This window comes from Nelusetta ayraudi, unplaced genomic scaffold (genome assembly GCF_046127955.1).
Source record: "Nelusetta ayraudi isolate G7.1 ecotype Tasmania unplaced genomic scaffold, CSIRO-AGI_Nayr_v1 ptg000076l, whole genome shotgun sequence".
NCBI lineage: Eukaryota > Metazoa > Chordata > Actinopteri > Tetraodontiformes > Monacanthidae > Nelusetta > Nelusetta ayraudi.
The window spans coordinates 647,971-675,376 of record NW_027466126.1 but is presented as its reverse complement, the minus strand read 5'-3'; the positions used below and the strand labels follow the sequence as shown (position 1 = coordinate 675,376).

The 27,406-nt window shown below is 46.1% G+C and overlaps 1 protein-coding gene across 6 annotated transcripts in view; it reads right to left on the bottom strand.

Annotated features, from left to right (window-relative positions):
* The window catches only part of ccbe1 (collagen and calcium binding EGF domains 1), a 34,505-nt gene extending 15,688 nt beyond the window's left edge, over nt 1–18,817 (bottom strand). Inside the window, exons 1-2 of one of the 6 annotated variants that reach the window (XM_076043687.1) lie at nt 8,065–8,680; nt 7,849–7,929 (exon numbers count right to left, since the gene is read on the bottom strand). In XM_076043687.1, the coding sequence (XP_075899802.1) occupies nt 7,849–7,929; nt 8,065–8,198 (215 nt within the window). In that variant the 5' untranslated portion in view covers nt 8,199–8,680. Of the gene's footprint in view, nt 1–7,848; nt 7,930–8,064; nt 8,681–18,675 lie in introns of those variants that run through there. The other 5 variants (XM_076043685.1, XM_076043684.1, XM_076043683.1 and 2 more) reach the window with 5 other exon arrangements.
* Nucleotides 18,818–27,406: the final 8,589 nt, after the last annotated feature.

The window sequence follows — 27,406 nt, the reverse complement described above, 5'->3', positions numbered from 1 at the left end:
CTGCGTGATGTCACTGATAGCGGCACTTGTGGAAACGATCTGGGAGCGTGCCTGTCTGCGGCCTCTTAACATTTCTCCGCCATCGGGTCAGGGCCCTCCTGTGTGTTTCTAACTCGAACCATTCCTCTGGAAATCAGCCAGCCACTACTTATCCTCTTAAAAACACCGACCGAGTGACTGTAAGCCTGCGATTTCTACTAGGGAGAACGACAAAGAACCGCTTAATCCAGTTATTTACCAACTCCGTAGCCGCTCCGCCATTGGAAAAACAACATCCTGGAATAACGCTTTTCGAAAAGCTGAAGTGAAGTTGAGAATGAGGGAAGAAATCTTTGACTAATGGCAGGCACACTTGCAGGATGTCAAGGTCCTGGTGGGTAAATAAAAACTTCAGCAGGCTCACTAATGCCTCATAATTACGCACCATTATTCTTATTGTTTTTTTCCCCCTGGTATCCATAAATCAGTAATTTAAAATGCAGCTAGACACTTTTTTAAATACACAAAGCAGAAGTACAAAAGGTAAAGTGGGGTGGGGGTGCAGTCTGTGGTTTACGTATCATCACATCTCGAAAGGAGGACCTAGGAGTGACCTCACCACAGATCTCCATGAAATGAAACAGATGGTTGAATGGACATCAGCCAAAGGCAACAAAAATTGGATTTTTTTTTGGATGCGCAACATCAGATTGGGGGGGGGGGGGGGCGAGGAGATGTGATGCATGGATTGTGGTGGTGCTAACTGGGATGTTTATTGTAAATTCAATGTTCAGATGTCCATGCACTGTTTTGGAGTATTAGACAGTAAAACGTTGCAGAACTTACAGGCCACTGAGCTGTTAATGACAAGACCTGCAGCAGGAACTCAAGACATAAATCTGTTGCGGCTCCATTAAAAGTCAGGCTGCCATATTTATTTTTTGTTGCTACGCTGCACATGCCGTCATCTTAGCAGCGGCAACAACATCAAAGGCTAAACCACTTAGTGCAAACGCATGCGTTTAGCAAAATCTATGGCATGAAAATAAATCATACCAAGAGCTCCCATGCAGTTTAAATAAATTAAAATGGATAATTGGGGTCAATTTATTCTAATTTTCCCACAAAAAGGTCAGATGGTAAACTTATTTCAGAACAGTGTATGTTGAGATGCTGGTATTCAGGAATCCAGTGAACTATCTGCTACATTAAGCCAGTGTGTTTACCTTGGACCGGTTTATTGGCAGTGCAGTAACACTTGCACATTAGTCACGACTCCTTATTTTATTTCTGCGCCAAATCAAGACGGATCTGTGGACACTGAAGTGTCAGATTTTTGGGTCCATGGTGCAAAAACATTAGTTCATGAGAAAAATACACTTTAAAATAACTACTCTCATGACATTGCCAGTAAACAGGAACAGTACAGGTTTACAAGTCAGATATTTTGGAAATTTGGAATTTAGGAAAAAATAATGAATCATTTGCCTCAGACTTGTTGTTGCAACACAGCAAACTTAGAGGACTTTCCTACAAAATCTGCAAGAAATCAAAAAATTCAATCCACGTGCTGAAAATTGTGATAATTGTTAATAATCTATCAGGTGTGTAAGTTAGTAAAAAGTACTATATTTTAACCATGTTACACATAACGAGGGATACAGTTATTTAAACTGCAGATCTATGAGGTGTTTTATTCAGACAGACTCGGACCATTGAGCGAATCCGGCCGGCCGACCTCCGCTTCACCTTCAAATACCTGTGATGCTTAACTGAGCCGCCGTAGCCATTGTTGAACGAGCCCTCATGCCAACTCGCCAGATCCACCGTCTGCAATCTGCGATGCAGCTTTCCTTAACAGGTTACGCATCTCCCGTCTGAGCGCTGATGGAAAACACATGTCGGCGTCTCACTTCCTCAACGGGACGGCTGGCGTGATCGCGAGGACCCCGGTTGGGACGTCGTCACGACGATTGAGTCGCTCATTAGGACATGCGCTGAGCAAATAAATAGTTGTGTGTTGGCTTTTTGTGCGTGTGTGTGAGTTGCTCAATGATTCATATTTCCTTTTTGCATACCCCCCCCCCCCCTCTCTCAGATCTGACTGCACAGTCTTGAAAGGCAGCGTGTGGGTGCCAAACCCTGTAAATCATTTCAGGCATTTTTGATTGGCAAGATTTCCAGGAGCTCTATCGAATTCCGCAATCTCTTACGGTTGATTCCGGTAAAGCCCCTTTTAAGCCGAGGGTCTGTTGTGAAACAGGTCGGCCCTTTTCTACTTTCCTTTGGAAAAGTTACATATACATTTTTTTATTTCTGTGGCATTTTCAATGCTCAAATGTCGTCGTCTCAGGTATGGTTTATATAAAAGAAAAACGCACCTACTTTTTTGGCTGCGATTGTCGAGACCTTCAGGTTTGACCATTATCTCACAGTTTACAAAATGACTGTTTACCCTCAAGCTGTTTGCCAGGGTTCATTCACACCAACTGTGCGGTTGCTGATCCTCTTAGTGCGAAAAAAAAAAAAAAAAAAGACAAGACAGGACGTGACATGACAAGATCAGTTTGAGCATCCTCCGTTTCTCATCGCACATGAAGGGGACAATAAGGCCATTTTTATGTCATAGGAACCTATGTGTAAATGTCTGCGACTGGCTAATCATTTTAATCATATTGTATCACGTTTACATATGTGGTTGTCAGTCTGTTGGCAGCTTCCATTCAACATCCTTTTATCCATTGATAATTATACGTCATTATTCTGTATTAGAGTGTGAAATTTTACCCATGGCTTGAGAATGAGCAGACATTCAGATTAAAAAAATCTCAAGCAATCTCAACCTATTAGATATTTGATTGACAATTGAAGTGTGTGTTTTGTTATAAAAGACCATGAGATTGGATCTACACTCATTTTTTCCCCCTTGTTTTTTTTTTTTCAATTTAAATTTCGCAGGAATGTAATAGTACAAGGAACAAAACATGACTTGCGCCAGTCACACATCTCCAACAGCTCTTAAATCACTGAAGGGACGACAATAAGGTAAGAAGAAGTACATTTCTACCACTGCAAAACCATTCGCTTCGCGAGAGGAAAGTCCAACAAGACGGCGTTCCAAAGTCCATTAAGAACTGATGCAAACCAGATTTCGAAAACCGAGGAAACAACACAGCCGCGAAGCCAAATCGAACAATAATAAGGTGAACAACTTAATGTGATGATTATTCTGGAACCAAGGGGCATTTCCACAAAAAGCTTGTGCATCTCCATAGCAACAAAAATCAACCAGCCGCCTGTTGCGCTGGGATGGAAAATTCATCAGATTCTTGACTCAACTTCTGGGCCGGATGGAAAAAAAATATAACGCAGCAAAAGTAGAGAAGAAGAAGGAAGCAACACCGCAAAGTTCAAATACATTTCACTGGAATACATCTGCAACATCGTTTATGGAACGAAAAAAACAAAACAGAACACAACGCTGTCTGGCTCAGCCAAGTGTCCTGGCTGCAACGTCACACACGAGGGCTGAAGAAATGTTGAAGTTCCCCAACTGACGCCATAAACCGGAATTTTCCTCGGAATTCCTCAGGGTAGAGGATGACGTGGAGGAGGGCGTTTTTTTGGTTTTTCTTTGTGGCAAAGAAAAAATGCTCCGTGCCACAAGAATCATTACGCCTCACTGTTGCCGCCCTAAAGCGGAGAGAGAGAGAGAGAGAGAGAGAGAGACAGAGATAGAGATAGAGAGAGAGATAGAGATAGAGAGAGAGACAGAGAGAGAGAGAGACAGAGAGAGAAAGAGAGACAGAGAGACAGAGAGAGAGAGATAGAGAGAGAAAGAGAAAGAGAGAGAGAGACAGAGATAGAGAGACAGAGAGAGAAAGAGAGACAGAGAGACAGAGAGAGAGAGATAGAGAGAGAGACAGAGAGAGAGATAGAGAGAGAGATAGAGAGAGATAGAGAGAGAAAGAGAAAGAGAGACAGAGAGACAGAGAGAGAGAGAGAGATAGAGAGAGAGAGAAAGAGAAAGAGAGACAGAGAGACAGAGAGAGAGAGACAGAGAGATAGAGAGAGATAGAGAGAGAGAGACAGAGAGAGAGAATGTGCTCTGCTTCTTTTCCACAGAAGCATTTCTTCCTCCGCCGAGTGTGGCGGCGACGCCGAGAGCGTATACACAATCAACCCGGCCCTGTGTAAGCAGCGTGCCTTGTTTTCGCTTGTCGTCCGGGAAAATACAGAAACAAATAAGATTGTCTCCTCCGTCCTGTGATATTTAACAGACTGCAGACTTGCTCCGGCCTCGGACGTCCTTAGAAGACAGAAATAAGTGGGAAATTTTGTACTTCTTGAAGGAACAAACGAGCAATAAAAACAAAACGTATTCTTAGAAATGTGACCGCTGGCCAAAGACTTATAAGGGATTTTCTTTCACAATCTGCAGTGAAATGTTTAACTCTCGGGAACAAAACCCAAGCAAGATCTTTCATACCTTACGATAAGCCAAGTATTTCTTTCCCCTCCTCCTGAATCGACAGGAAAATAGAGACATACGCGTATATTTTGAAGCCAGAGCGTGCCAAGACACTGAGACGTTGCAGATTGTGTCACAAATAAGAGAATCCAAGTGCGACATGTGCGGCTAGTGGGAGGCAGAAATGTATCCCACTTGCAGACGGATGTGGACTGAGTCAAGCGAAGCACTGGGATTTCTCTCGCACTGTGACATTCGGCCCATGGTGTCTCCCCCTGGTGCTTTTTCACAATAAGACGAATGCAGCAAGATAAGTCTCGGACTGCGTGCATTGTGGAATGCATTTGGTCAAAAGGGGGTCAACGAGTTTCATAATACTGTGACCCTCCTCTCTCATAGTAGGTTTTTAGAGTATTGGCATGTGCAAGTGTTACATTTCCAACAGCAATACCAGGCTAGAGCCAGCATCTAATTACACCAGCTTAGATTAAAGACGCCATTAGTGCCCAGCCTGACTTGGTCCAAGTGTCATAAAAGTGAAACTACCAGCTTTTTACAGCCTAGTTGACATTTTATGTGCAAACCGTTTGTGCCTTACGAACGTCCTCACTACACAGACTCGACTTCCGACGATTCTTCGGAGAAAGAAAGCAAATCACACTTCTCAAAATGCCAAATTCATTTGAACGCGCAACATGATTCATGCAAGAGAAGCAAATAAAACCGAAGAAAAGCGAATGTAATGCAAAAGTTCTGCTCTTGTATTTTAGAAATTCCAATCTCGACCACTTCACAGCAGTCATAAGAGCATATGGGGGAGATTTTAAACAGCTGTTTTAAAGGGGCAGTTCACCCCAAAAATGGCATTTCACCCCTGTGGTACGCATCACTTTTGGGATTTTGGTTGGTGACATTTTTGAATCATTTGGATATTCTGACTGAGAGTTAGCGTCACCGTGTCAAGACAAGTCGACAGCTGCATCTTCAGGACACGTGGACATGATGTTTCTCCACTGATGTCGGAATATGTGGTGACCGTCTTCATTTCTCCAAGCCAGGTACCAACTGCAAATGGATTGGCTTTGTCGCTGAAGTTGTTCACCAGACAGTTACACCTGGTAGAAACAGTGTCAGCAGGGACACTTGGTAGCGGAACCCGATGAGGCCTTGATGAGACGGGAATCAGCTCGGCGAAGAAAAAGAAAGAAAAAAGACCGGAGTGACCTCGGGAGGTCGGAACAACACTGCATCAAGTTCAGTTCAGGCTGTCAGCGATGTCCTCGGTCCAACTCTCCCTGTTCAGGCTGCGCTGATAAACCAGCATGCTCTCTTTGCGAGTGTATGGAGACCCCTCAGCGTCAGCATCATGGAGCGGCGCTCAGAGAATTATTGTATTGCCGGCCATACAATAAAAACATACACACTCATGGGACTGAGAACCAGAAGTGGGCTCAGAAATACAACCAACATTTCCTCGCCGTGTCGACGAGACTGTCTGCTGACCAAACATTATTCTGGTATCAGAGGTAAGTTTGCGAACTCGAGCCCTTCTAACATCTGTGAAACATAGCCGTTGGGGTTCTAGGGTTACAAACTGTTCTTCCAAAAATCCAAATGAAGGCAAAAAAAAAGAGAGAGAAAAAAAAAAAAAGACTTGGCTAACGCAGATCTGTTTACGAGCACAACTGAGTCAAAAAGTTCATATGAAGTTCTAGGTTGCGCAGAGATTCTGATAATCTGCACACGGCTGAATGAAATGTCTTGAAGCCTAATTTTTCTTTTGGCAACTTAAAAAGCTCCTTTCATCTGCTGATTGATGTTCGGCCAAGTAGCAATTACGACTGACCCATACTGCAATCGGTCCATTCATTTTTATCAATTTCAGATCATTGCCCTGAATACCTGGCACTGCAATAAACTCATTTGCATTTTAAACTGCTGGCGGTCGTCCCCTCATGCAGTGCAGGTGAACGAAAATTCACTACGCATGCGTTACGCTGGCTCGATGTTCAAACACTTTGTCTTCTTCTTTAAATAAACACAGTGGGAAACAACTCTGCGGCCAATAACCATAAAACAACAGAATTATTTTAAGAATGTGTTTGAGATGTGAAGATCAAATGGGATGTCACTGTTTGCCTGAATCGCAGCCAGCAGTCCATCAAGTGATGCAGAGATAAAACTCCCCAAAGTCTGCATTTGGAAGACCTCTCAAGGAGAACATCTAACAACAATCTGACATCTATTAAGGCTTTCTCAAGAGAAAAAGGGGGCACACAGAAATAAAGATGCTATGAATCAAGAACTTTGTGTCACAAGATGAAGCTTAAATTTGGTCTCTGGAATAGTTTTCATGATTTAGTTTAAGCACTAATTATACACACATCATATGCTTCTAATGCATGTCACACTTTTGAATAAAGTCACTTTGGACATTTTGCCCCCCAAAATTCCATGTATACGAGTTGGCCCCATACAATGAAGATGGATTAGGTTCTAACAACTTATTCTGGCGCCTCTGTCAAGTGTTTTGCAGTGAGAGGCACCACTGTGTCCGCTCTGCCTGTGCTCTGTCACAATTAAAGCCTGACTCAGAACTTTACACTTCAATCTGAAGACCTGCGATGCTATGAAGCTTTAATAGGCCTGACATGAGGAACAAAATCAAATCACTCAAAGTGGGCCCATCTTAACCCGATTTAGACCATTATCAGGATATATAGATTAATTTTGGTTCGTAATGATTGAGGAATGACATTGCAATTATATATATTTTAACGTGTGATAAACAGCTGCCTGGTCGTGTTGAAACCATATTCAAGTAACAAGCACTGTCAAATGGAAACTAGACATGTAAAATTGGAGCCATTGGAGGCCAATGCAGCACTGTGATTTTCACTGCACACTATCTTTTGCTTCCTGAAGCACAACTGTGGCCAAAGTGAAGTGAAGTTCAATACAGGGCTGGGTATTATCATTGGAGTTTTTCTAATGTCTCTTCTCAAAACACTCCGACTTCACTTGGCAGCAGGCTGTCGTTTTTCTTTAAAACTATTTTCTGACTGTCATTATTCACTTATTAGATCTTTTTTATTATTTTTTTTATTATGATTCACAGTTTCAGCAACGCTATAACAATACACTAGAACTAAAACCAGATTCAGCAGTTACTAGTCAGTAATCCTGCATCAGAAGCTCTCACTTAAACTGGTTCAGTTTTGTCCAAAAAGTTTAAATCAAATAGGCATTAAAAAAAAAAGAAAGAAAAAAGTAAAACATCATGCTTAAGACTCAACAGCCCACCTCTACAGTAACACGAAGCTCCTCGTGTCCAATCGATCACACAGCCACTTAACTGTCGCAATTCAAACAGCAGGCAACTGGCCCGCGCACTCTACCTGTAACACGTCGTCACCTCTCCAGTGGACTTGACGCAGGGGTACTTGGTGGTGGAAATGTTATTTTCGGAGCACTCCTCGCTGTGGGAACACAACACGTGCAGCCACTCAACAGGAAGAACTTATTTTCCCTTCTTTTTTTCAAATTATAGTTATTCCTCTTTTTTTTTTTCTTCTTCTTCTTCTTTATTTCTTTTCAATGTGTCGTTCAGTTACCCGCCACTGGCGTCCTCCTTTTGGTACGACCACGCTGAAGTCCCCGGGAAGCACGTGTAGGTGACGACGAGTAGGAGCGTGGTGCAGCTGGGGCGCTTGAGTATCATCTTCACCACCATCATCACCATCATCATCCTCTGCAGCAGCAGCAGCAGCAGCAGCGGTCACCTGAGCGCTGTCAGTAATCCACACACCGGTGCCGGAGAGCGTCTGACTGCAGCACCATCACGGCCGAGAGCGAGAGGCTGTTCGCGCCGCGGACCCTCCCACCGCTCGGAGCTCGCGACAGTCAGCTGGCGACGCCGACTCACGCCCGCCGGCCTCACCTCCCGCGGACTTCCTGGCTGGAAGGCTCGGACGGGTGTACAGTAGTTATATGCCTTTCGTCCGTTTACGTTCGTCTCATCGTTCTCATACGTCTGCGCGTAAATGGCGGGTATTGCGCGCGCACTTAACGTGTACTTCATGTGCCAAATATACATAGAACTGTTTCACGCGTAAAATGAACTTTTTTTTTCTTCTTCTTCTCCCCCCACAGGTGACGTGAGCATGCGTTACACGGGCGCATTTTGCCTCGTATGGAACCAACACGTCCTGGCGTCCTCGTCTTTGCTGCCACCGCGTGGCCGCAATAGGAAAAAAAAAACAAAAAACTCCTTGAGGGCTAGTGTGAATTTATAATGGTCACAAAGATTATCTGGAATACATAATATACCCACAACATGACGTCATAAATAGATATAACTGTTGTGTTGTGTGCGTTTGGCCATAAAAAGCAAGCAGGTTTGGCCCCATGAAGAACAGACCCAGTGATTGCTTATTCTGACATATGCCTCCTGAATAAGCGGTTGTATTGCACCCAGAACAAGAACCAACCCAGAGTTGAGCGGAACATCAGAAAGCAAGGATTAAAATCAAATTGCTCCTGCTCAGATGGAATCTGTTGACTGATGCCCAGGTTATGCAGCAGGTTATTCAGCCAACCGGACTGCTGGATCTCTGAACTCACAACACACATTAAGCATTAAGTCATGCATTGCAAAAACACAGTTGTTAATGTGTTTACAGATAGAGTTCTCCAGGATAGAACATTAATGGTCATCGGATGACACTGACTAACCCAGCAAATTCTTTTTAGATGTATCTTAACGTCAACCTGATCATGATCATTTCATTTACATTGATAAAGCAATTGCAGTGCAAGTGATTTATTAGTCAGCACACTCGACAACAAATTTAGCAAGTTAAACTCCTCAGTCACAGATACTCCAGCACCGACTTGTAATAACTCAACTCAAATCCTCCGTAGGGCAGTTTAAATCCTACTTAAGGCAGCTTTCCTTAAGTTTCTGCATAAGCACATGGGGATTAAACTGAGTGAAAACACTGGGGGATTTGCGGTGCAAAATGTCATCACAAACAAAGCAAAACAATGTGGGCTGAGAACAGCAAGAGTTTGTGAATTAATTTAGCCCTGTGTCTTGCGGGGGGGGAAATAATAACTTGAGATTTGCAGGACGTTGTGATTCACCGTACGGTGCGCAAACCCATTTGTTTTGTTTTTTTGTCCTTGCTGTGTGCACGACAACAGTTAAACCTGAAAACACCTCCAAAAATATACTTTAAACCTGACACGAATCTAATGTTTCAAGCCATTTAAATGTTGTGTCACCGCTGGATCTGGAACTGTGAAGTCTCTCACAGCCATCTTGCCTTTTCAGCCGCTCCTGTTCCACCAACCAATCAGCACATTGTTAGGTGAGATAATGGCAGGAAGCCAGTGCCGCAAGCATCTGTAATTGAAATTGGTTGTTGTTTTTCTCATGATAAGAAGAGGAAATGGCACAGACTGATTTCTCTTTGCGGACGAGGTGATTGTTGCTGCTCAACTCCAGCACTGTGAAGAAAGGCCTTCGCTGTCACCTGCCAGCAGTCAAGGAATCAGAACGGCTGGGTTTGAATGCGACAGACAAAGACCTCGGCCCATTCTCGGTTCCGAAACAAAACCCGGTGGATTTAGAAAACCTTCCGTAGCGGCGCGTGAGGCTATTTATAACAGCAGGTAGAAAATATCACCCTCCTGTAACCCGACGCCGTGGCTGCGGCCGTCTCCATCGACGGGCAGCGGCGGTTCGTGATGTCACGCAGGTGACTTTTGTTCGGCGGGGAGGGGGGGGGTCGGGGGTGGTACGGAGGGGCAGCTGCTGCCCGCTGCCTGACCTCCGCGGGCAGCGCGCAGACTTCTTGGGTTTCTCAGGAATGCAGTGTGGCGTTACAGCTGGCTGGATAGCAGAGCCGGCGGCGGACGGGCCTGTAAACGATACCAAGGCCTGAAACAGGACGACGGCGGTGTGGCTTACAGCCGCTTTTCAATACCCGGGGTCAGGCCAGGTATGACTTAACTGTATTCAGAAACGGGAGGCCGCCGGTCAAAATGCCCGCCGCCTATGTGTTGATACGCGGCCGACTTCAGCAACACTTCATGTTTCTCGTCAAGCGGACACCCGGGGGCCTCGAAGAGTGAGTCAGAGAAGCCAAGAAACCCAGGCTGCACTTCCACATCCGTCCACTTGATGGCCCTTTTACCCAAGATATCTCACTCCGCCGCCTCCCGCTTTCTCTCTCCATCCCTCCCTCTCCCTCCCTCTCTCTCCCTCCCTCTCTCGCCACTATCGTCATCATTGCCCACAAAATGGATGACAGCTTTTAGAAATACCAGGGTGCGTCACGACTCCGAGGCGCGCACGCTGTGCCATTTATGTTCCACCTGTTCTGATGCCTCAGCAACCCGAGAGGCAGAAGGGGTTGGGGGAGATGGGGAGGTGAGGGCGACGGGGGGGGCGGGGAGGAGGGGGAACAAAACAAAAGGGATCGTGCCTACAACAGCACAAACAGCCAATTAATGTTGCCGGATGATAACGTATTAAAGCCACAGGGCCTGATAACCTCGCTGTGATTTCTGGCCACATCCTCCTGCCTTAGAGATACAAGTTAATTATCTTTTTGATTTATGCAATCATGTCTCGCCTCGTCATCAATTGCTGGAAAATAACAACAAAGCAATAACTTATAAACGTTCCTCCATGTTATTAATTGAACTGAACGCCTCTAAATGAATTAGTCTCACCGTGTCTTTAATCAACGAGTCAGTCATTCTGCTGGGGACAAATAAAAACTTAAAGAGGTCCCGTGATGCAAAACTGTTCTTGTACTTTGAAGGCGTCCCGGGAAATCATGGACCTTTTCCCACAGTATGCATCTTTAATTTGTCGTTAAATGAGACAAGCCCACCCATGACTTCTTTTTCTTGCTTAACTTTCAACTCGGTGCTAGAACGCACCCTCAGTGATGTCATAAAGGGCTGTTTTCCAAACATGGGGATGGTGCGGCGGCATGTTTTTTGACAACTAATCCCGTGAGGCTAGAATTCACCTCAGCTCCGTGCGATCATTGCGTATCTGCACTTTTTTTTTTTTCCATCCTCTGCAGAGAAAAAGAATCGGCGCCCGCAATGGAACAAACGGACCCAGAAATGAGATCTGATCGAACGGAGGGCAGGAGATGGAGAGGAGGTCGCCCACTAAACTCTCCTCTCAAACAGGGCCAAAGAAAAAAATCATACTGACATTGGCATTAACCTTTACATGCTCTGTAATGTACTGCTCTGCTGCAGCGCGCACGCACACACACACACACACACACACACACACACACACACACACACGCACACACACACGCACGGACAATGCAGCAGTCTTTTATTTCCCCTAAATGCTTTTTATTCCTCCCCCCCCCCACTCACGGGATGGCAACAGGACCATTGCGGGGAGGGAGCTGCACTCCGTGCTGTCAAACTCCTCTCTGCCTCCCTCACGGTGCGGCACTGCAGTGCCTCTCTGCACATGCCCAGACAGACCGGGGGAAGAGCCACGCACGGCAAGTTTGAGCCGACGGGAAACAACGCGAAGAGCCTGCGTATCCGCAGACGCACGTCCGGCTCGCTCCGACTCCTCGGTAATGTACACGTGCCGCTCCGGTCTTGCCAGAGCCAAGGTCTCATTTCAAGCACCAAGGTCACGCCACACACTCCCGCGCAGCTTCTCGGGCAAACAGTTCAATATGGTATGAAAGGCATCTTTATGCGATCATGCCGCCTCCTTCAAGTCAATATCAGCATCTAGCATTACAATTGTTGCTACTGGAGCTGCAGCGGAGGACTACATGTACCAGCCGTCTTCCCTCGCAGCGTTGGAATCTGAAGTTTGACCTCTTCTTTTTTTCTGCTTTACGATGTCAAATCAGTGTTTTGATCCTCCCCTGTGTTATTTATTTTCTTTCTTGTATGCAGTGATGATGACCCGAGCAAATAAAGGAGCTTTCAAAGACCAGTTTACTCATGATATCGGACCAATTACATGGCAGCATAAGCAGTAGGAGTGAATTCAAAGGGCAGGCTGATTGCTTCAGCGAAACTTCTGCCACCTCAGGAAACAGCTGAGTGGAGGACAAGTGCAAGAGAAAAGGTGCAAGGAAGATCTAAGAGGACGGGAAGAGTGCACCGAAACTGCTCCAGAATGCTGTGAGAGCTTCACTTTCTCAGTCCGGACCTTTAAGTGGCTCTTTTTCAGCAACACTTTCAAAATATTAAGAAAGATGGAGAGGCAATGAGGCTTTTCACTCAAAGCTCCCATGCAAAAAAAAAAAAAAAATGTAGGATCTTCCGTTTCCTTCCTGCACTTCGGGGGAATCAGCTGGAAAAAAACCAAAGCAAAAATACTGGCGCTCTGCTGGGCCTTCTACATGTTTGGAAGGAGGTGGTCTAGTGACCTGGGAGAGGGATCAGTGCCCCTTGTGACATCACAATAGAAACGCTTAAGGAAACAAGTAAAGGGTGGACGCCTCTCATTTTGGTTGTCGTAAATATATCAGGCTGGTGACATATGGCCAGGAAACACTGCATCATTTTGCATAATATTGGACTTTAAAACGTGACTTTTCCCACTCGAGTCCGATTCTCTGTTTCTCCCTTAAGAAATGAAGGTAAAAGATATATTCAAGCTGTGTAAATTCAATGCCAATCTCATCCAAAGAAATGCATATGTAACTAATTATACAGCAGCGACCCTCAGTTTACTCATCTACTGCATTACTGCAGCTTACTCAGTTTTTCTCCCCGCCCGCCAGTCAAGCGTTAACAATTTCACTTCCTACGTGATCAGGCCTCTGTCTCGCTCTCTCTCTCTCTCTCTCTCTTTGCTCCAATCAAACAGACCACAGGTGACTCACGCGGCGCTGTGAGGAGACGTGACGCCAGTGGAAGTCTGGCCGGCCCGCATCCGCGTCGGCAATCCGCCACTCAAGGGTTTTTTTTTTTTTTTTGCGCGCTGCGTCAGCTCAGAGGCCCCGTCGAGCCAAAAGGCCCCCGAATGAACTGCGGAGGCTCGGCCGGGAGTCCTTCGCCGCCTCACAATGAGCCGGTAACAGCCGCCGCCGGCCTGTAATTTACTTCTGCTGCGGCACACGCCGCCATGCACACGTGTGCCCTCCACACGGCTGTGGCGTGATCAATAAATATAACCTCGGTCTCCTTGTCCTTGGGACGGCGACAACTCACCGCCACCGCTGCTGCCGCCGCCGCCGCTCCTCTGGAGCTCTTTGTCGCCGCCCACCTTCTAATTCACATGCCCACACACACACACACACACACACATGAACAGACCACTTCCATCCTCCTTGAATCCATCCATCCTTCCTGCTCACCTCTGAATCACATCTAAACACTTATTGATTCATGGAGGAAGCAGGTCTTTCCCCATCGTCCTCTGAGACAAATACTATGTGTGTGTGTGTGTGTGTGTGTGTGTGTGTGTGTGTGTGTGTGTGTGTGTGTGTGTGTGTGAAAGCGAGGAGGACATATGGCGCACACGGTAGGACAAACCAGTGGTGAAATAAGTTCCGAGTCAAATGCCCGACAGTTTGGCTTTGTCCAACTCCCGCGTCAGACAGATGGTTTCATCTCTTTGGACGTGGACAATGTGCCGTGTATTTCTTCAACCGAACGCACTGAAATATACAGCCGGTGAGCAGATGGCCGGTCTGTGGCAACCCATGCGAGAAAAAAAAAAAATTGGGGAGAAGAAGGGCATCTTCCTCTCTCTCCGGCTCTCTTTCCCGAAAAAAAAAAAAAAAAAAAAAAAAGGTTGTTCTGGCACGATAGCGTGCAAAGCTGAGTGGAAGCGAAGTCCAAATTCCAAAGTTGAGTTATTGCTGCGACTGGCATCGAGGCAGTAACACTACAAATGGGCTGATGCGTGTTTGGCTTATCTCTTTTTACCAATAAAAATCTTTTTTTTTTACAAAGCAATATGACTTTTCCAATTGTTATAGTTTCCCTTCCAATGTTTGCCTGGACAGGTCCTTTGAACAGCTACAGTGTCCATTGGATAAAAAAAAAAAAAAAAAAATTAGCAGTAAGCCGCGCTTTGCCATTTTCGCCCCCACATTTCTCAACTCTCGGTAATCACAGCGTCGCACAGCTCTGCTCATCCTCATTTGAATTAGTTCTGAGGCATTAGGCAGAATTGGATCCAGGTATAGTGTGGATTTATGGCCCGGTTGTGGCTACACGCACCACTACACCGAGCCATATTGTTCAGTGTGCAAAACAATTATCGTGCCCCATTCATTTTCCTTTCACCATCATACGGGGAGGGCGAGGAGGGGGTATTAGAATTTGCAGCGGTGGCAGTTTTCATTGATTTTTCACTCCAGCAGTTGCAACGTCCAGATTTAATTCGGATGGCTATTTAACCCCCCCAGCCCACAGTAGATCCTGTAGATATTCCGGGGGAATTTGAGGTTGGTTCCAGCGCTGGCCTCTGCGTGTACAGTTCAGAGGCAGCGCCTTTCACAGGCGCGATTGATTGTTCTTGGCAAGCTGTAAACACGCAGGGCGAAGGTGTCGCCTGTGGATGGGCCACGTCCCCGTTTGATTTTTATCAGCCCTGAAATGCTTTTACTGAACCAGACACCTGGTGCTTCTCTGCCCCCCAGCAAAAACCCTGCACGGCGGTTGAGATTTTAAAGCAAAAGTAAAATTGATTTTATCCAGAAAAGGGATTCAGTTTCAAAACTCATTTCTTCCTTCGCAGAAAGACTGGCAGCCATACAACGCCCTCATCTGGCCCGGTGCCGAACTACATAACTTATGGTTGCCTGGCTGGCAAGATACCCCTAGCACCTACAAGTGCTACCAACAACTGCTGTTATTTTCCAACGGGAGAGGATAAAATAAGATTTTCTTTTTATATGAGTCGTCAAGTTAACCTTTCAGATTCTGTTTCTGATTCTGTCGGCCGATCGCGTTTCACACAACCTGGACTACGCGATCGATCAAAGGTCCACAACCTGGAGATTTTTTGCCTTCCAAAAAAAAAAAAATGGGCCACTCGCGCATTTTAAATGTCAGCATGCAGTTCAGAGTCAAACGTGCGCGTGGGCAGTGGCCTGGGTCTCCACTCGGCACTCCAGGCTTCAAATCCAATGCAACACATTTGAAAGTTGCACCTAGAGGCTGTGCTATAACAGCCGAAGCATCGCGGCCTGCACATACTTTCCTGTGGCCGACTGATAAGGTTCCCCCGGCAGTCCAATGCAGCCGCATTCCTCCCACTTCTGCAGGAGTCCAGATTTATATGCTGCAGAGGGTCGGGGCTCGACCGCATCTGCCACCTGCATCAACACAGACACGCAGGTACGTTTTTTTGTTTGATAATCTATATCAATCTAGGATCCGTGGTCACAGCAGCTATCCTGCACAGTGAAGAACAGGAAATTAAAACAAAAAGCCAAATAACCTCTGCACAAACACTTGTTAGCCATTTCAACATTTTTGCAAACGGTTCAATTCTATGCAATATTGGCATTTCCAATGTTGACAATCCATTTTGCATAAGATGGGACCTTTAACGCTATTGTCCATGATGATTGTTTCCAGCTGCAATGCTTTGCAACTCCTTGGCCAAACACAGAGTCCGATGGCAGCCTGCGTTTGTGTCTAAATCACATTGTTTCAAGGAGAAGAGAACAGAGAACCCGCCGCATCACACGCGTTCATGGTGCGGCTGAAGAGGCGGGTAAACAAGTCAACAAGAGGTTACATCCAAGGCCTCTTCAGTCTCTGTGTCAGCGTCCTCTGGGAAAACAGTGGGCCTTTTAGTTCTCCCAGCAGCTGTCTGCCGACGCCCGTGTTGGCAACACTTGTAAAGCACTTGGAATGCACAAAAGGACCATTTAAAGGCTGGGATGTATGCAAAGGCATGCGCTGCCACTTCACCAAAAGGCTATTGGTTGGTGATAATCTACGGGTTAGGGTTACCGATGGCTTTATATCACAGTTTTCAAAGCGGCTGATGAGAACGTAAAAACTTTCAGTCGCAGCAACAGCGAAAAAAAGGGTTAGGGTTTTCATTTTCAAGTTTAAGTTGTGAATTTCTTTCACTGCGTAGTCTTTGGCGTAATTTATGGAGCAAATGTCCGACGCAGGGAAGCGTAAAGCAACAGAGGAGAAAACAAAAATCAGCATGAAACATTTATGAGATTGTGAAACACGGTCCATCACACACACACACACACACACACACGTGTTAGCTCTTTGGCGCCCCACGCTTCGCCTCAAATGAGCTCAGTTGTACCAAAGTTTGTTTGTTTTTTTTCCATTTAAAAACAAAACAAAACAACACTAATAGATCGGCGGAGCAAACTGGAGCGTGACGATGAAAAGCGCGTCCTCCAAGACCAAGACCGCGAGCGGGGAGAAACAGCTGCACGGCGTCTGCGGCCGCTGCCACGAGCCTGGCGGCTCGCCTGCAATTACTGTCACCGGAGGAGGAGCGCAAAGACAGGCGTCTCGTGCGCGCCCTAACGTTCCGACCGCCGGGCTACAAACATGTGGATGTCGTACAGCGCCGGCTGCACGAAACAAATTATTACTAACTTACTCCTCGTGCTGCGATGCATTTTCTTTCTTTATTTATTATTTATTTTTTGTTCCTGAGGGCAAAGGTGTGTCGTTGCGAGGCGTGACACGCGCTCCGCTAAGTGGCAGTTAAAATTCATGCGCATAAACAACATTCAGAAAGCACTTTTGCGCCGCCGCCATTTATTTTTTTTTCTTTCCGAGTGAAGACTCACAAAACCTCTGAGGGCGATTTGCAAAGCGTAAACGGCGACGGTTCTCGCGCTCCAGATGATCCTCCCCACCCTACACAGCACTCGAAACCCCATTTAAATAATGCAATAAAGCCGTGACTGCGAGGCCGCGGCCCTAAACGCATCATCAATATGGATAAGTGTCACGGAGCGCGGCCACTAGGGGACCCGGCCGCTTCTCTTTCTCACCTCTTCAAGGCGGTCATCTCTGCTGCTCGTCAATACACACACACACACACACACACACACACACACACACACACACACACACACACACACTGCTGCTGACTGATCATTTATTAATACTCCCTTCAGTGGCTTCATTAGCTTGGCCCTGTACAGTTATTAACAATAGAGCAATATAGATTCGATAGGACAGAATCAATAATAATGACAATAATAATAATAATAATAATAATAATAATAATAATAATAATAATAATAATAACAATAATAATAATAATAATAATGATAATAATAATAATAATAATAATAATAATAACAACATATGGAGAGAGAGAGAGAAAAAAAAATGAACTACAACCAAATAAGAAGAACAAGGAGGTCTGTGCTTTTTGTTTTGCTGCAGCTACGTCAACGTGCGCCGACAAAACTGATTATCAAACTGCTGTCGGTCAACTAGAGGACTGTTAACTTTGTGTATTTATATTTCATCCATCCTAATTCAATTCACCAGTGAGCCGGTCTGAAGGGCAGAGGAGGGGAAGTGGTGGAAGGCTCCAAGACATGCAGCCAACAAGTTGAGAAAGACAGAGTGCACAAAAAACAATCTGCCGCTGTAAAATAGTTGCATTGGTTTCGTATGAAGAACATTCATACTGCCAGCGTCACAAACATAAGGAATGTAAGCCTTCAGTTCACAAGTGGCAGGCAGCCGGAGGGGCCGACATCGTCCCTTCTGAAATCTGGCAAAGCAGTTTCTCTGCAATCGGGAGTCTTTTCAGTCACTCTTAGCTTAATTAGTTTAGTTTTCCATGCAAAATCGGGCCTCCTCTCAGCTGCCACAAAAGCAGGAAGGAATGCTGCAGACTGACAGCCACAGCAGGAGATGAAGTTCAACAAGAAGTGACAGTGACCCGCGATTGCTGAAAAGACAGTAGCGGTTTCATTAGAAGTGAATGGTTTTCACTCACTCGTCAGCAGGGGAAACCAGATCTGAGACGATGTTTCCTCTGACTGGATTTGGCACCAGTTTAGTTCAACTGTGGGACGCATTAAAGCCACACGGCATCAAATGCACAAATGTTTTCCATGGGCTCTTTTTACGGAAGGATTTGAGGGATGAGTTGAGTGGATTTAGCAAACATCAAATCCGGCGTGATCAATTAAACTACTGACGCTTGTATGAGAACAAAATGAAAGTAAACTGCACAAACTCACAAGATAACACGGCGCAGCAGCATTCATGTTGGAACCCAGCCGACTGATAGATGAACTGGGGATTCAGCTGGGACTCCAACACCAAGGAAATGGCATGAAAACAAGGTGCAAGGCATGAAGGTAAAGATCAGAAACAAAGGAAGTGATGACAAGAGCCAGACAGGAAACACAAGGAGCTGGCCTTCAAAATAAAAGGCATAATACAGATAAGACATCGCTGCAGTTGACAGAATCCAACAAGAGGGACAAAGATGGAACTACCACTCACACAGCACACAGTGACACTGTTGTTGGACAATAAATATTGGAACAATCGTGTTTCACAGAATTGACACCACTCCCATGCAATTACAGGATCCAATAGGTGTTACCAGTGAAATCAGAACCAGTTCTAGGAACATTCCCATTTCACCTGCGACGGCATTGTGCAGCGTGGCACACTAAGTGAAAGCAATAATAAAAAAAAGATATCGTAAATCATTTTCACAAATGAAAAAAAAAAGAATTAAAGGCCTGTGACGAACTGATGATCATTCTACGACAGCTGTGATGGAGTCCAGCAAACCCCGTGACCCTGAATGCAGGAGAAAGCGGTTATAGAAAATGAAAAGACGGGGGGGGAGAATCTAAAATAGAATCTCCACTGTTCTCTGAGCTGATAAAAACAAGCATTCGCATGCATGAAAGGATTGCAATAGTAAGGATTGATCTCTTCCTCATCTCTCTCGGCGGCGGTCGCCTGGTTTTAGGCCAGCCAGCCGAGGTTTGATTGCAGTTTCACGTCAAGTATCCAAACAGTTGCCCCTCCACGTCAATAAACCTCTGGGATGCAACAGCAAACACCGGTCCAGAAATAGCTTCCCTCTAATGTCACAGCGACAAAGAGAAACTTCCCAGAGCTGCATCTGAGTGCAGGGTGTGTTTTAGCGGAAATGCAGACACGCACTCACGCACGCACACGGAGGAGACAGGCCGACAGAGGGAGAGGCAGCCCGTGCGACGGCTCACTTGGCCTCTTTTGTCATGCAAATCAATAGCCAGTCGATGTGACAAATGTACTGTAAAGGGAGGGAAACAATGCTTCTTTTTCATCCGCACGCCGTGCTCAACGCTGCACCCGCCGGTCTTATCTCCAGCCTCAGCCACGAGAGCAAAGAGCTGATTAATGGCTGCCACGTGTGCGCAGCACGTAAACCGTGAGGACGCGCCGGTGAGTTGGAAAAAAAAATGTGTAGAAATGAATCAGTTTAAAAAAAAAAAAAAAAAAACTCTCCCACTGATTGGATGAGCCTCCTGTCTGTCACGTTCTAAACGGGCCAATCAGGTGTTTTACCGCCAGCCAAGCCAGGTAGCAACAGCTCGAGGCCTCTCATTGGTGCAGCATCAGTTGAGTGTCGCAGCACAGCGGCGAGCTGCGATGTATTGGGATCTACTCTGCACAGATGTGTGAGATTTTAGAGTGATGCAGGTGCAGCGCCAGGTTACTGTAATGTGAAGCAAATACTTAACTTTAATTCCCCCCCCCCAGCTGCAACTGCAACGTGCCCTGCATGAGTCAAAAAAAAAAGAAAAGTACTGAGTGTTCTCACCACACCTTCAAACCAGACCTCCATCCATCCTGAAATGCTGCACAGTGCCTCCGTCAGTTTGTGCACTTTTGGGCTCACGGCTCGGCTTCATGAGGACCGGCGGACTTGACGTAACAGCCACATGGCCGCTCAGCGTGCCTGTCATCACCCCGGGGCTGGTTGTCAGCGCCCGCTTGGTTTACTTTTCCCCTCCACATCTGCACGTGTGCGTCCGTCGTGTGACGTAACGCTTCCTCCTGACAACACGGCACTTATTATTATATTATCGCAGAGCTTCCGTTGGAGCTGCGGGGACGGGTCGTGCAACAGGAGGGGGCACGCCCGGTCACACAGATGGCTCTTTTCCCTGCTTTTTTTAATTTATTTATTTATTTATTTTTTTAGCATTACCGTTGGGATTGTTATGTGCGTCGGTTTACCCTTAAAAGCCTTCCCTGGCTATGAGGCTACCGTCCTGTAGCATTTACAAAGAAATAAAATGCATTGAGGTGCAAGTTATGACTTGAAAGAATCAATTCAAACCAAATTGCAAACGTCCACAGAGAATCTCACACAAAATATGTGCGCCGCCACCCGCCAGCAGAAAGCCAGTGTCTGTCCAAGAAATATGTAGTTCAGCGGGATTCTTGGGGTAATCTGAGGAGCTCCTCCCAACAAACTGGAGCTCGCGTGTCAACCACGACACAAATATATCTGTCGCCTAAGACGACGGTGACACACATTTAAAATAAAACAAACGGGGGAGCGGGAGAGAAAAAAAGAATTCACAAAGTCTCCGTCGAGTCCGACCTTAAAGCCAGATTATATCAGGATTGCATGAAACATCTGTCACGCAAGGAGCAGAGTAAACAGCACGGCATAACTTGTGAATGTCACAGATGACGAAAGTAATCTGCCGGACTCTGGCAGAGAGTTTAAGATGTGCCTAGATTTTTTTTTTGTTTGTTTAAAAAAAACGTATCCACGCTAATCCCTTTCCGATTTAGACAGCAAGAGACAATATGAGGACGCAGAATATGTGCAAATGATGGTGCAGTTGCTTACAGCCAACCATAGCTGAGATGTTCCAGTAGCTCTGTGTAGCTCCCCTGAGGAGAGGTGACAATGACAAAACGGGTAATGGAAATGATCTCTTTGTGATGTCACAGAGGGTGCAGAGGTGCAAATAAAACCCTTAAAATTGCGTGAAAACGAGCAAAATGAGGAAACTTTGAAGGAACGTGCACCTGTCACAACTTTGCAGCATGATGTTGATGTTTCCACCAATAGGAATAAGGTTGAATGAAGACTTGGTAACCAAAGGTAAACTGTTTACACTGAGTGAATCCTGCATGACCAATAAACGCGATTATTTCTCGCAACAATGTCCACAAACCAAACCCCAAACTGTCCGTTAAGAAGTGCACATATAACAGCAAATCCCATAAATGCATAAGTAGTTTCCTCTCTGCTCTTCGCAATATTAGGCTTGAGGGATCCGTATCAGTCCAGAGTAAAGCACGTCGTAATAGAATTACATCACATCCCTTTCATATTTTTTGGGGGATTAAAATAAATAAATAAAAATAAAATAGCCTAAAAGATTACGTTGGCTAACAGACGGTTGGGGATTGCACAGCTCAGACTTGCCCTGCAGCTGCAGAGGTCATCCACTTCTCAATCCATTCAATTACAAATGTTCATTCAGAAATACCAACCCTTTCTCCAGCCCCACGCCCCCGACCTCCGACCGTCACGATACGTTAGTTGGTTCGGCCTTCACTCACAGCGGATCCTCCTTGCAGTCGTGTCTGTCCCAGCCCTGTTTTATTTTAACCAGCAGTGCACTCACGTGTTCAAAACGCAGTTGATGGATGAAGGGAAAAAAATAAAAAATAAATCATAATATTATAACTAATATGTTTATAAAAACGACAACAAAATGTCAATTCATAAAGGATTTGCTTTAATCTGGCCGGGCTTAACGAGGGCGGGATTATTCACTGTTACACAGGAGGCATTAGGTGTCACATGTCCGTGGAGTCTAGGATAGGGGATCGGGCTGTGCAGCACGGGGAAACCTCTTACATCCTTTTGCCCTCCAACTGACCAGATTATTGTTTTGCCTCAGCGGTGACTCACCGCTACCAGCTGACCAGGACGTGACCACATCAAGACACCCCACGCTGCAGATTTCACTTGGGTTTTTTTTTTTTTTTTTTTTGACCCAATGACTTATTCATATTTACTTACTTGTACTTGGGTATATTTGAGCTGATGCAAAATTGTTCCTCCTCTTCTTCTCCTTAAAAAAAAACAAACAAACCAAAACTTCAATGCATAATATTAACAAGAATTTGTTGTGTTTGTGTGTGTGTGTGTGTGTGTGTGTGTGTATGTGTGTGTGTGTGTATGTGTGTATGTGTGTGTGTGTGTGTGTGTGTGTGTGTATGTGTGTGTGTGTGTGTGTGTGTGAGAGAGAGAGACATTCAGGGAACAAAACTGAAATTTGGATATTTTCTGCCATGGTGGGTGGGGTGCAGTCGGGTCAGCCTGGTACCTGTACGTGCTTAGAGTTTACTGGAAGTGAGAGTTTATCTTGGACATGGAGTGCCAGTGGATTTCCTTGCCAGCTTCTGTATTTGCTGATATAACAGTGTCCACTTTCCCAGATGGTCAGCATCTTAAACGCCAAAACAGGAAGTCCAAAAGATTAACTCGCTTTTGGATGCAGTATCGAGCCATGCAGTCTGCTCAGTGAATCAACCAGAAGACTCATAATCAGTTCTTCTCAGCTGGACTTCTCATCACAAGTGGCCGTAGTGGTTCAATATAATAAACTACCACTGTTTATTTACGTTGCTTTGTTTCTTTCATCCGTTTGGACCCACTGGAAATATGAAAAAACACAATTAAAGAAACGCTGCAGTCCTGCGGATGAGTCCAGGTTAAGGCCGCACAGCTGTTCCCGGCTCAGTGTGCATTTGTCATGTCGAGGCCTTGACCCCAGTAAGTGGATGCCTGGTCACCCCTGTGGCCCCGCCGCTTGCTCATACACCAACCTGGGCTTTCTGGGAAAATTGTTAATCCAGGCCTGTTCAGGCAGATTAACGTTGGAGAGCAGAGGAGTCGTTCTGGGATCCCGCACGCTGTCCTTGATGCCGTTAGAAGATAATCTGCCTGATGGAGACCTCCTTCAGAGGGACCCCCCCCACCCTACCCACCCCCAACCTGTCCTCCAAGCGCTGCTACCGCTGTGAGGATGCAGATGAGAGGCGGAAGATGTAAAGATACTCGTCGGGGAAGGTTAAGGCTGCTTGGTATCGAATCCTGCGAGGCTCAAGGTGGAACAGAATGCTGCAAAAATGCATTTCAAATGTTGATCCTGCTGTGTAAATTGAAGAGTAAATACATTAAACCTCCCATCTAAGGGATTACACTCCTCGATTCGATCTAAATGCATTTTTTTCTTGTTTAGACCTGTGGATCCTCATCCTATTTCGTCACTGAAATGACCTAATGACTCAACGATGATACATTCTATTACAGGCTGTCAGACTAATGCATGATTAAATTCAGTCATATTAATAAATGCAGAGGCAAGCCTTTGTTTCCTCTGCGTCTGTACGAAAAGACGGAGAATTAAAATGTAAAAAAAAAAAGAAGACAAAAATAAATCATCTCGGTGGGGTAATGGGGAGATCTATTATGCATTTGTCAAAGGCCGAGGCAAACGCTGACAGTTCATCAATGAGAGGTGGAGAGGACGCGCACTGCCGACGGCCGGTTCATAAAGACCTCAGCACAATCTTCAGGTCTGGCAAAAACAGGCATTTACACGCATAGAGCAGCACCACAACACTTCAAGTTATTTGGAGAGAGGAGCAGCAGTGTGTGTGTGTGTGTGTATGTGTGTGTGTGTGTGAGAGAGAGCGAGAGAGAGAGAGAGAGAGAGACAAAGAGGGAGTCAAAGTGTGTATGTGAGAAACGGGATAACAAGCAGCCTTCGACCCTCGGCAGCGAGGTCAATGCTGACGCACGGCGGTCACGTCTGAGGTTAAACACCGTGCGAAGTTGAGGTGCCTGGGAAAGGTCAAAGAGACTCAGAGCCCATCTGGGTTCCACATGCATGACGCGAAACCAAACAGAATGGAAGAAGAAGAAGAAGAAGAAGAAAAAGCATCCTGCCAGACGGAGGAAACGTCTTCGGTGGCATCCCTGAGGGAGGAGCTGCTGTGTGCAGTCTGCTCGCTGCGGGTTCAACTCAGGTTCAGCTGCCGCCTAACAAGCGAGCAAGCCAGTGAATCGATGATGGATGCGTCAGCTGAGTGTCAATGATTCGCTGGCAAACTGCAAAACAGTTTCAGCTCTCACATCGCCGAGGGAGGCATCAGTGCAAGGAGACAGTTTGTTTCAACATTTCTACATTTTTTGCAAAAAAAAAAACGAGAACTTGGCTTTGCTAGGAGAGTCCATGAAAAAAAAAACCCACCCACAGGCAGGATATCGAAAGCGCGAGTCGCTCCCCCTGAAAACTAGGTGAAAAGGTTCCAACGAGCAACCTGCGACAGAGCAGCGCAGCGGGGGAGGGGCAGAGCGAGACCTCGCGGAGCTAATCTAGATTGACTTTTTCTTTCTCCGCAGACTTCAATATTGAGCTCGAAGCGCTGAGGCTGCGCTCCTGCTGTGTCCCCCTTTGAGGAAGACGCATAATAAGATGATACAGGTTTTTTTTTTTTTTTTTATTGCATTGCATTATAAGCCCGGCGCTCCCCCTCTGCTGTGCGGCCCCGTATTAGTGTATGCAAATCAGCTCTGGCTTCACCTAAACGAACCCCGGCGCATACACAAGGCTTTCTGTGTGTGTTGCTGCTCAGCTAATTTTCTCTGTCGGTACAAGTGTGCGTACACGCAGACAAAAAAGGCTGGCCGGATGAAGTCGGAGACAAAACAAGCGGAGGAAGAGTCCAAACAGCGGCACAAGCTTTTGCATTCTAATCAGAGTCCCTGTTTTGGCTCCCAGGAAGGTCTCACCCAACAGGACAGAACATTGTGCATGTCATTAGCTTGAGCACACAGAGTATACAAACACACACACACACAAACACACACTGACTAACCCAACTGTCTGACTCAGAGCCCTAGAAAAGGTCCGGGCGTTAACAGAGCTCTTGACCTCAGGAAGCTGGGGTGGCAGCTGATTGGATTTTAAGGCTGCGTTCAGACTGCAGGCGAATCTGATTCAAATCAGATTCCTTCTCAAATTTGGAGGTTGGCTTGAATGCAGCTATCTCCCCATAGACTGATGAGGCATTGAGTTTCCTCCTCTGTCCAGGGACTGCTGTTTTCTACTTCTTCCGTCTGCTCCATTACGTTACAGCTCCGCACCTGGAATGGCGCCCTCTGGTCTGGAGTGACGTCATGGACAGTCAAAACCAATCGGTGCGTTCAAAGCTGTTCAGACTGAGACGCATCCATCCAAACGCGATTTGAAACTACCTCCCGAAGGTGCTTTCAATCTGTTTTGCAAAAATCAGATTTCATATGATTCATGACTGTTCAGACTACAAAAGAGCCATCCGGTTTCAATCTGGATGGGCTGAAAATTGGATTTTGGCTGGCAGTGTGAACAGCTTTCTTTGAGGACGAGAGTGAAGCCAGGATTTGTTTTTGAAGACACTTGAACGGCCCCATCACGCCATTAATTACCTTAGAAATGAATGAGCCTGGACTTTTTATTAAATGATATAATGCCAATATTGGTTCTTCGGCTTTAAGAGTACCATTTGACGGATGGAAGGAGGTGTTTTTCTTTTTTTTTTTTTAACCTGGGCAGAGCAGGAGGCAGCACAGAAGAGGAGCTTTGCAGCCTCCGAGCTCACAGCTCCTTCAAAACCCACGCAGGCCAGTTTCAAGAAAGGCAATTATGTGACAGCGCTGAGGTGACTCACAGGGGTTTCAAAGCAGGATTGTCAATGCGGAGAGGACAACGAGCGGCGAGGCTGGTTCAGGCGTTCAGGCGGGGACAGTGGAGGATGAAAAGCGACACTAGCTGCACTCCTACATAAAGCATCACTCTGGTGAAGAATGGGCTGGAGGTAGCGTGCACTCCGAGACTGAGACTCTGTTGGTTTGCCAGCACTCTCTGAGAGAAGAACACGCCTGGGAAAAAAAACTGTGTAGCGTCGCTTTGAAAGCAGAGGACGAAACATTCAATTGCTCGCCTGCTATCGCTATATCCCCCTCTGCAACCATAACCATCCATATTTTTATTTTTTTTTTTATCAGCGCAGGCTCGCTGGTCACCTATGGAGGGCGTACACCTCGTCCTACACCGCGCCCTGCTCCGCTCGGCATAATTTAACTTACATGATGGCTGACCTTAGAGCGGCGGCTGAGTAAAACACTCTGATATGCAACCCTAAATAATGGAATCCATAAAGGACAGGTATATTTAGTTTGCCGGTCACCCGTCTCTTCGGCTAGCGCGCCAAGGTCAGAGCCCGCGTTTCCCCGCCGTAGCGCTGAGACTAGCAGCCAACAGGAGTATTGCCATGGAGATATGTTTATGGAGTGGAAGCGGCTCAGACAGAAAGATGCAGCAGCAGAGTACCGAGGAATTGTTTATTTTCCTGCTCGCTGCCGAACAAAAGGACACGTCTACGCCGGCGACGAGTAGAAATGGATCCAGGGGCAGGACAAGCCTGGGTTTATTGTCCTTTGCGGCGCACTGTAGTTTATGGAAGTATGAGCGTCGATCATTTTTGTTGAATATCAAAGGGGCTTTAATTAAAAGAAGACAACGCAAAGTTCTCACTATAAAAAGACACCTTGTAAATCCCACTACGTTAGTGGCTCATTGCGTTTAATTATGCTAATCAGGCCATTCATTTATCCCATTAGGCTGATCCATCTCTAGAATTTAGCCGGGCCCTGGCGGAAGAAGAATGGATGTGCTTTGTTCCGCGGAGGCGCCCCACGAAACGGAGCGGTCGCAGGGACGGGGACTGGATTTAGGATGCAGAGCGTCAACGGAGACATCGGGAAAACGTGCCAATACGGACCCGAGTTAACTGCCGTTGTTATAGGGTTGAAATGGTGAGCGGAATGTCCTGTATGTCAGCGTAACGAGCCCATCGTCAGCCTCGTGCGCAAACAGGGAC